General features: G+C 41.0%; 1 protein-coding gene across 1 annotated transcript; it reads left to right on the top strand.

Moving 5' to 3' along the window:
* The first annotated feature begins 805 nt into the window (after nucleotides 1-805).
* On the top strand, nucleotides 806-7,282 carry LRRC32 (leucine rich repeat containing 32). The gene is made up of 2 exons (XM_062513782.1): nucleotides 806-892; nucleotides 5,342-7,282. Exons 1-2 carry the CDS (start codon nucleotides 806-808, stop codon nucleotides 7,280-7,282), a joined length of 2,028 nt encoding a protein of 675 aa, XP_062369766.1.
* Nucleotides 7,283-10,499: the final 3,217 nt, after the last annotated feature.

The raw sequence follows: 10,499 nt of genomic DNA, 5'->3' as shown, positions 1-10,499 counted from the left end.
CCAGCAACCTGGTCTGCAGGAAGGTGTCCCTAACCACAGCAGAGGGGTTGGAGCCAGAGAATCTTTAAGGTCCTTTCCATCCCAGACAGTTCTGTGATTCCGTGATTTATGCCTCTCATTCCAGGGTGCATTGCAATACAATGAGGTGTCAAGAGCCCAGCTCTTTGCCATATTATTTCAACCATGGGAAAATTACATTGCAACAGTTCAGGCTTGTGGCTCTGGGAGAAAGCAATGGGAAAAGTTCTGTGAAGGTGGGTTTTCCAGCAGCAGTACTTTGTCAAAGAAGGAAGGGAGGAAACCAGCAATTAGACAGCTTCTTCAGCCCTAGAGGGCATCACAAACTAATAAATACAAACCTGAACTCACAAGCCATCTGAAATAATCTCCTGCATGACAGAAGAATGCCTATCAGGGGGTGTCCTGTTGTGGCTAATATCCCCAGCTTAATTTGTTTGCTCTAAACAGAAAACCATTTCCATTTGAGAGCTCTTTCCATGTGAGGCCAGATACACTGCCCAGCATGAGCATCTGGACTTCATTGGGTGGCTTGGATATCATCTAGGCAGCATCTGGAACCACACAAACCCATTAAATGCTTTGCATCTTCCTTTTCCCACCAGGGTCAAAGAAATGCAAAGCTACACAGGTAGGTCATAAGCGTAGTAGGCTCAGAGATGGGTTAATTTATTGCACTGCTTGTGTCCATCTCCATATTAGATGATGATCTGGTGCCAGCTTTCACATGTGTTGACCTTTTTGTTCTCTTTGAAGTCTAAGCATAGTTGTTTTTACCTTCAGAACCATGAAACTGAACATCATCTTCTTGCTGGCAGTGGTGAACACAGGAACCTCTAACTGTCATCCCACAGAGGGGACATCCTGTGAAATGGTAAGGAGGGTTTCCTACTCAGGCCCTTTGGGAACTGCAATGAGGTTGGGTTACCCTTGTTACAGGCATTGTGCCAACAGCCATAGTCTCTGAAAAGAGAAATCCCCCAGGAGCAGATTTTCTGTGGAGGCAGAGGTGGGATTTGCAGGGTTAGGGGATGGGTAGTGGACATTTCTCAGGCTACATCCTTTTTGTAGTGACAGCACGTAAGAGGGGTGGAGGAGGGGTGAGGTGGGAAGAAGGGTCATTATCTCAGGGGTTTTTGTTACTTTTTTTTTTTTCTAAAGGCTAGAGAAAAGAAATTTGACCTGATTTCCCTAAGACCATAGAGGGGTTCTGGGTCTGAGATGGAGAAAAGACTTAGAGCTAAGATCAACTCCTTTCTATCAGGACTAAGTTCTTTGTGCTTTAAATAAAGAATTTTCTGTGAAATACCTCCATACCAGCCCTTTTGTAATAGCAGGGAGACTGACCTCCTCTGCCCTGACACAGCATTGCTGCAAGGGAAGTTGCACCTGACTTCTGCTGGAGGAAAAAGAAGTGACAAAGACTCTTGCTCTAGTACAAAATTTTGTCCTTGAATTTTTGCAAGCAGCTGGTACAATATTGTAAATGTTATTGTGACCTGAACTTTCTCCCTTCCCTATCAAAATGTTTATGACTCTAACAGGCTTTAAAAAATACTTTTTTCCCCTGAATATTGAAACTGCTTAGCACATATCTTCAAGAATTTCCAAAATAGAAAAAAAACCTATTTAGTAGCTGCACACAACTCCTTTGTGAGACTCATTGCATTTCTGCCCACCTGCTGTGTTGCTGCACTTCCTGAATTCCAAAGAAATTCAAACCTAGCTTATATAGAGTGATTTTGTGAAGGTGATTGAGTAGCTCAGTTCATTGGCTGTGGAGGGAAGACTGATGAAGCTTGAGTCCCATGTATCACAGTCAAGTGAAGACTGGGCAAGACACACAATAACCCAAGCAGATTTGTCCCATCCCAGTTTTTGGATGGGTCACAGACCCAGCTGACTGCTGAGAAGTAAACACATGCTGGTTTCCAGCACTCCACCATAAACTGGTTTCATCAAGCCAGTGACTCAAGGCTCTAAGAAGTTAACTGAGATAAATTTAGCTCTGACAGAAAGCTGCAGTCAATGCTGGGATGCTCATCTCAAATAAATCAATAGCTCAGCATTGCAGATGTGGATGCTGATCTTCTTCCTTCACTGGATGTTTGCTCCAACGAAAGGTGCATGTAAATCCAAACATCATTTAAAGAAAGAAGGAGCTACTGGATTAGCTGATGGGCTCATTGAAGTCCTGCATTACTATTTTTCATCACAGCCTTGCTGTTTCACATGGTACTTTCCCTGTGGTGACACCTTTAGAACAGCAAGGGCTCAGAAATTATTACTTTCATCCCAAGTCTCCTGGAAGAGGCATGAGTCAGAAACTTGTACCCATCTCTGACTCACCACTAGTGCTCCTGTCATTGAACAAGAACCCAGAAGAGGTTTTAGGAAGTAAAAAATCCCTACAAGACCCTTGACACAGGAGTGAGCTGCACTGTTTATACAAGTTATGGCATATCTAATTCTTTGCAAGGCACAGCTTAAATGCCAGGAGGTTCTTCCTTACTCCTGCTGCTTTCCAAGGACCAGTTGTCACAGGTCAGCTGATGTGGGGTGCCTGGGCAAACTGCTGAGGTTTGATTCTGTAGCTGAGACTCCACCTGGGCAGATCTTCTAGGAATGGCCAAGGACACCACTCAAGTGCAGGTCAGTGCCAAGTGGCTACAGCCCAAATTCTTTGGTTCAAATGTTTGTGAGTTGACAAAGAAGAATATGAGTGGAGGCTTGGATCCTGCTGCCTTTTTTCTGTAGGGCTCTTATGAATGTGAATGACAACTTCTTCCCAGTGCTGAGCAGTAAAGAACTGAAACAAGAACCAAATGACACTCAACTTTTGAGCTGTTGGGTTACTTTTTTTGCCAGCACATGAATGGGACCAGATACTGAAGGGACCAAATGCTCCTCACCCCCCAGTACTTCTTGACAATGGAGACTTGAAATAAACTGATGGCAGCACTGGCAAAAAATATGAAGTCAGAACATGAGATTGGCAAAACCATTTTTTCCGGTCTCAGGCTGCAAATCCATTGGGCTAAGAGGTGGGAGGAGGAGAGATACACCAAAGAGATATTCCATCCCACTGAGATGTGCTTTATCTTTTCTTCCTATTCCTGATGAGGATGAAATTCATGCAGTTTGAGCCTCAGGGGAGTAAAGAAAGTGCAGAAGATAAGAAATATGGTGAGGATCAAAATAGTCAGTGAAAAGGAATGACGGTTTTAAAAAAAATATGGGAGGGGATTTATTATAAGCGCAAATGGCAGACAGTGGGAAGTATAGATTTTATCTGCCCCTTTTATCGTCAGGACAGTTCCATGGATGCAGATTAAAGGCCAGATTCTGCAAGATACATGGTGATCTGGGACTGACCTCTCACCCATTGACTTCAGTAAAAACCGGCTGGCTGGCATTGACAGGAGTTGGATCAGAGCTTTGCTAAGATACTTTCTCCCAGAAAGAGTGAAGGGGGCTCTACACTTGTTGAGATTTGGCTCCAAGTGTCTGAAGAAACCTGGCATCTGCCTTAGGCTGCAAAGTACCTGCTACTTTTTCACTCTGGAGTTTTCAATCCTTCTGGCTTCTGCCTCTTCCACAAACCAAATAAAAAAGGCTTCCTTCTCATGCCTTGGAGCTAAGCCCAACTCTAGGCATATTTTAGCTAAAAATGAACAATTCTGTGATGGCTTTGCAGGGAAGAAATAATGTCAGGGAAGGCCAGAAAATTTCCTTCTTTCTCCGTAATATTTTTAGCCGGGGGAGTTTTTAGTGAATTGGAATTGGGGGGTAAAGGGTTTCAGGTTTTTGTAGTCAATTTACTTGGGATCTTTGGGAAAGATGCATTATAGGAAGGACTGTGGGGCAGTCTGACTATATCTAGAGTTTGGATGAGCTCCTGTACTTCTCTGACACATTTTTGGGTGGCCTCCAAACTTTAGATTTTGCAAAAGAGATTCACAAAAGACTGACTAGTGCCACAATTCTCCAAAGCAGACATGCCACTTCATTCACCTCAAAGTTCACATGAAATAGTTGGGGTTTAATAATTTTTACTTCTAATAATCCTTTAATATATGAAAAACTTTGTGTCATGGAATTCAGGATTCTGCTTCTATACAAAAATTAAGATTCTACAGATTTTTTATTTATTTCTTTCCTTTCTGATCTTTCTAGAAATACTGTATGGCCCACACAAATATATTAATGACAAGAGTTTTCCTCCAGTAAATTGAATGCTGCCTCAACCTTTCACTTCCTTACACTGCTGTATGTTCTCCTTATTAACGAAATACAGCTTGATATTTATGCAAGGATGTTCATGTTCATATTCCCAATCTTCCTTATGAACACACACTCCAAACTTGGCCTGGACACAAATTCAATCCTAGCTGCAATTAAACAGACTTGCTTCTGGAAGATGGATTTGATTCTGACATTTGTTTTATTTCTCCATCTGCTGCTGAGAATTGGCCTGGAAAAGTATTACCCTCACTACACCTCACAGCTTTTTAGTCTCTCAAGTGCTGGCTTTACAGAATTTGTCTTTTCTATGTTGTCATGTGTGTTTTGTCAGAGAGGTTTCACAAGGCACTGTCCCCATGCAAGAAGAAGGGAACTGTTACCTTAGCAAAAGGATAAACATGGATAGTAAAAGCAGGAAAAGTTTGGAGAATTACATCAGAAATATTTCAGTTGTTGAATGACCCATTTTTTGGTAAAGGTGCATTTCTAAAATAAGCCATGGCAAAAGGAAAACATGATTGAATATCTGAGGGTGTGACTATGAAGGACAGACACATTTTGTGATGTAGGATCCTCATAGTTTTTCCACCTCCTTCCTTTGGGACCCACACTGCCAACAGAGTGAAGCAAGTGAAGCTTTTTCAACTACTGCTTACTCTTGCAAGTTGATTTTGAAAAATCTAATACAGAGGTGAAAGTGAGAAAATTAAACATCAGAAGAAAAACGAAGAAATGGTGCATGATTGCAATAGAAAGGGGGTAAAAATCCTACACTTGGAACTATTAAAAAGAGTCCAGGAGAAAAGTACATAAAGGAGAGCATTCAGTAGGTATCACACACAGATAAAAGTATACTGCTGTAAGTCACAGATGCTTTTAAAATGAAAAAAGTGCTGTTAGCTGCAGAGGGGTGTTAGGATGGTTACTCTTGCTGTCTGACTGCTCAGATAAAGTGGTGGGACCAGTGTTTCAGGAGGAGGTTCTGCCTGGATCCTGAATGTTGTTTTCCTGATATATATCATGCAAAAACATTTTTAATTTGTCATGTGACAACCCCTTTTCTTTCTTTTCCTGGCAGGCAAACTCACAGGCATTTTGCCACAACAAAGACCTCTACCAAATCCCTCACGAGCTCCATCTGAATGTAAACAAAATAGATCTGTCTGGAAATCTGATTCAGAGCGTCCCTGAAATGCCATTATCATTTTACACCTCCCTCCAGTATCTGGATTTAAGTTTCAACCAGATAAGCTTCATCACATCTGGAGTATTTGCACACATGACAAATTTGCTGGAAATAAATTTAGCCAATAATCATTTACATGAACTGGCTCAGAATGGGACAGAGGGGATTGGACTTTTGCCCAAAGTGGAAATAATGGACTTGTCCCACAACAATCTCTACAATGGGATGGCTGAGTATTTCATCAATCAAGCTCCAGCACTGCGGTATCTTTCCTTGGCAGACAACAGTATTGTAATGATATCACACAAGATGTTTCAGGGCTGTCCCAGTCTTGTGGAGATAGATCTTCAGAGAAATATCATCATGGAAATAGAAGTAGGTGCTTTTGACACTCTAGCAAAACTTTCCAAACTCAATCTCTCCACTAATTCAATTACTTGCATCTCTGATTTCAACCTCAGGCAGTTGGAGATACTTGACCTTAGCAGGAATAGCATTGAGACCTTCAGCATTACAAAGTCAAATGATGAATATAGTTTAAGGTCTCTGGATCTTAGTGAAAACAAATTGCTTCACTTCCCAGTCTTCCCTCAGGTAAATAAGCTGGTAAGTCTGAATTTATCAAATAATTTAATCCAGCTCACTGCTGAATCCCCTTATAATAAAATGGACTACATGGATAATGAATGGCTAGATGCTTCTTTTCATCTTCTTGATCAGAAGCGAAGTAAAAATATGAGCTCTCTTTATTTATCCCAGCTTGTATATTTAGACTTAAGTTATAATGAAATAAAATCCATTCCAGATGGGTTCTTTGAGTCAATGTTGTCCCTTCACACCCTCAACCTCAGCAAAAACTGTCTTCAGGGATTTGCAGTAAGTTATGACAGTGCATTGATCTCCCTAACTGTGCTTGACTTGAGCTACAATGCTCTGCAGAAGCTTCTATTTGATGCTGGTGCTTTGCCAAATCTGAGGGAGTTTCACATTCAAAACAACAACCTTCAGACCCTGCAATTCAACATCTTTTCCAGTCTTCCTAGCCTCAGATTTCTTAACCTACAGAGCAATAATATCAGCCTTTGCCACACGTACTCTGAATCAGCTAAACAAAGACTTGCTGGAGAGGAAAGTGGTTGTGTGTCGTTTGTCAATTCTCCTGCTCTCCAGTATTTGTACCTAGCAGACAACATGCTGAACATCCTGCCAGCACACACTTTCTACAAGACTCCACTGCTTGTCTTGGATCTCTCCATGAACCCTGGACTGAAAATAGAACTTAAAGCTCTAGCAGGACTGGAAAAGTCTCTGGAATACTTGCATTTACATGGCAATAGCCTGATAGATTTAAATATTGACTTGCCTTGTTTTAGTCACCTTAAGCATTTAAACCTCTCTGAAAATCAGCTGAACTGGCTGCCTAAGTGGGGTAGTGACTCTCCACTGGAAGTTCTAGACCTACGGAACAATAGGTTCAGTGCATTACAGGACAGTAATATTTTAGCATTAGAAAATTCACTTAAAAACTTGTATCTCTCTGGGAACCCACTCAACTGCTGTGGAAACATCTGGCTTTCATCAATGATCCAGAACAAAAATGTCCATATCCCCAACGTGGAGCATTTAACGTGCCAGTACATTCAGAGCTTTGGGTATTGGGAAGAAATGCACATTGGAAACATTAGACCAGAAGACTGTGAAAAAGAGGATCTGAAGAAAATCAACATTGTCATTATATTAACATTTGTACTAGTTTCATCTATGATCATCATTGGTGTGGGTTCATTTTTTTGCTTCCGAAGGCAAAACTTTAGCCATCAGTTTAAAGCATAGGAACACAAAATGCCTTGAAAACTGAAGAAATCAGGTCCTACACTGGCACTGTGTAGAAAAGAAGGATAAAATTCTTACCTTTGAGTTTTAACTGTGGATTTTAAGATGGTTTTGAAGTGTCCCTGAACTGCACCACTGTAGTGGTCTGGGTTGCAGGGACTGGAAGGGGAAGGGGAATTTGCTCTGTTTTGCACTTGCTTCGTTCACATGCAGATCTGCTCAAAAGATTACACGCTGTTAGAAGGCTACTGCAAAGTTCTGTTGTTTTTTTGAGGGATGTGTAATTTAAACCAGCTCAAAAGAAAAAGGTCTCTAAGGTCTTGAGACTGGAGATTTTTCACTAAACTCGGATTATGCCATCAGCCAATTAGGAAATCCTTTCTCAAAGTTAGGTGCCCACACAAGATGTTTCAATTTGGTCTGAGCTTTCCTATTACCTAGCTAGTTTGTTCCTCACCCTTCTTAAACTGAAATCATACAAAGATATGCCACAGTGGGTCAAAACACAATCTTCACTCAGTGAAGTTGGTTGCAAATTCCCCTTGAGTTCTAAAACAATGAGAATTTAGCTAAAAACAAAACAAAACAAACCCAAATGGAAATTATAAGTGTCCATTGTGCTCCTGCCTACCATTTAGACAGCTGTCCATGGGAACTATGTGGTAGGAACCTCTTTGGATATCTCATTTTATTTGTTAGAATGTTGCTCCAGTCACTGGGGCAAGACATGAGAGGTAGATGAGGTCAATTAGTTCTGGCACTCAGTAGCCACGAGGGATGTAAAAGAAACCTCAAGCATGAAACAACTTCTGATATGTTACCCAGACCTGCTCAGAAGGTCACAGGTCCACAGTTTAACTACAAGAGGAGAAATTTTCCTCTCACGTGCAATATATATTTAACTGGGTATAATGTGAAGAAATTAATCTCTGGGGTGAATACTTAGCAAAACAAAATATTGGAGATTGAATTTCAACCAGCTAGAATTGGACTACAAGGCTTGCATTTCTGAGGAAAACTATGGGAAATTCATGGCATACAGTTGCATTTCAACACAGAAGAATAATATATCTATTTTTAAAGGTCATGGAAGGTTAGACTGCAAGAAAACACCACGAAATGAGACACAGAGAACTTAGTCATGTGCCATTATTCAGATCAGATGTTCGCTGTGTCCCCTTAAAAAGACACTATAGTCTAGAGGATGGGCTGTAAAAAAAGTTATATAGATCCTCATTCTATGATGTGTTTAACAGAGCTAACATGCTACCTTGCTAAAAGTTGACACTGACACATATTTTGTTCTGTACCCTGACAGAAAATTCATACTTTTGAAGTGAAGAAAAGCTCACCAAGAGTGGGAGCCTGACCTACTAATGGGGTGCAATGGCTTCCAAAGTAACTATATCAGATCTTCTGTTAATGTCATGAACTGCACATTAAGGCATGTAACAGAAATAGAGGTCAAATCAAAACCTGCCCAGGTAAATAACTCAGAGTCAAATTGCTGCTTCATTTCTGTTCCTTCAAGCTAGTGAATGTAAAAAATAATGCACTACAAAAAGGTGTATAATTCTATTTTTAAAGCAGCTATGTAAGAAACTGACTGGTGGATTTCACTGTGGAATTTTGTATAATAAAAACATATTTGAATTTTGTAAAAACCATGGGGTTGTGAGTATATCGAATCACCAGTTTGAAATGCTCCACAGATTAAAAGGCTTCCTATTTCTCCTGTGGTGTCCAGACTCCACCTTAGATCTTCACCTTCTGGTCCTGAAGGGACAGCTGTTCCATATCTTGGAGCATAACCAATGGAGAGCAGGAAGATCAGCTGAAGATGTAGGCAAAAATTTGGAATAAGTTTTTCAGAGAACTTGTGAATGACCCATCCCTGGAAGTTCCCATGGCCAGGTTGGATGGTGCTTTGAGCAACCTGGTCTAGCAGAAGGCGTCCCTCCCCATGGCAATGGGGTTGGAACTAGATGGTCTTGAAAGTCCTTTCCAGCCCAAACCATTCTGTGATTGATTCTGTGATTCTACAAATTTGCACAAACCCTCAGGGGCAACAGGGCCTGATCTAACATCTACAAAAGCCCATGCTTGAGCTAATCATCAGCTCAAGACTTTATTCAAGTAGGGAAATAAAGTCTAGTCTTTAGTCTCTAATCTAGTAGATTGCATAAGCAGCAATCCCAGGAACTAGTTGGAAGTCCAATGTTGAAGTTGCTGAGCTTTTCCCTTGGCATGAAGCCAAGCTGAGCTGTGTGCCCAGACACAGGTTAATCTGCCACACACCGAGCTAATGGCTTTTGTGTCAAGCATGACAATCTCCTTCTCAGGGCCAGTATTAACTTGACTAGCATGGCTGGAATTAGTTAATAACCTGATGACAGAGTCAAACACAATTAATTAATAGTTTTCACACTGCTTTTGTTTGGCTCTCCCCAAAGGAAGTTCTTGTTATTACTAAACATCTGGTAATAATTAGATTTCCATTGACTTCCCCAAGAGCAAAAACAGTTTTCTCAAGAATAAGCCTCAGGAGTAAAATGCACCATGGCTTGTTTGGATTTTTCTGTTAGCAGTACAATCAACCAAGAAGTGACATGACCCTGCTCCAGCCAATTCTATTATTCTGGATGGGGTTGAGGAGCAGAGGGGATAAAAAAACATGAATAAAAGAGCAGAGAGGAAGATCAGGGAGCAATGTGAGCCCTGCATTATGTTATGCATCAAAATAGAGGGTTTGTAGCTGACAGCCCCAGCTCTTGCCTCTCTTTGTCTGTTACTGTGTTTTCAAGAAGCTTAAATGACAAATGATGAAGCTGCATCAAAGGTAGATGTTACTCACACATTACACGTCTTCCCCAGTCAGCTCCATTTTCCTAATAGGTTGGTGGCATGGTTTAACAAAGAAGAAAATTAACCCTTTCCCAGCTGACACCAGGAGAATAGGCATGATACAGGCTGTCTTGACTGGAATGTTGCAAGCAAGAATTTACATGCTCCTTTACTGCTTTTTCATAAAGTCCTTGCAACAGATTTGCAACCTGGTCTTGAACACTTACAGGAATGGGGCAACCTGTTCCAGTGTTTCACCACCCTCTGAGTAAAGAATTTCTCTGTAACATCTAATATAAACGTGCCTGGCATCAGGTAGATGTAAGTACTCAAAACATTAGGAGTGCTAGAAAAACCAAAAACAGATAGAGGC

Source organism: Cinclus cinclus, chromosome 2 (genome assembly GCF_963662255.1).
Source record: "Cinclus cinclus chromosome 2, bCinCin1.1, whole genome shotgun sequence".
In the NCBI taxonomy this organism is placed as follows: domain Eukaryota; kingdom Metazoa; phylum Chordata; class Aves; order Passeriformes; family Cinclidae; genus Cinclus; species Cinclus cinclus.
This window is presented reverse-complemented; position numbering and strand designations above follow the sequence as displayed.

What these genes read in the sequence shown, in the direction of transcription:
- LRRC32 (XM_062513782.1), top strand. Translation starts at nt 806, where the DNA reads ATGAAACTGAACATCATCTTCTTGCTGGCAGTGGTGAACACAGGAACC. An exon ending in AGGGGACATCCTGTGAAATG is followed by an intron (nt 893 to 5,341) that starts GTAAGGAGGGTT and finishes TTTTCCTGGCAG; the next exon opens with GCAAACTCACAGGCATTTTG.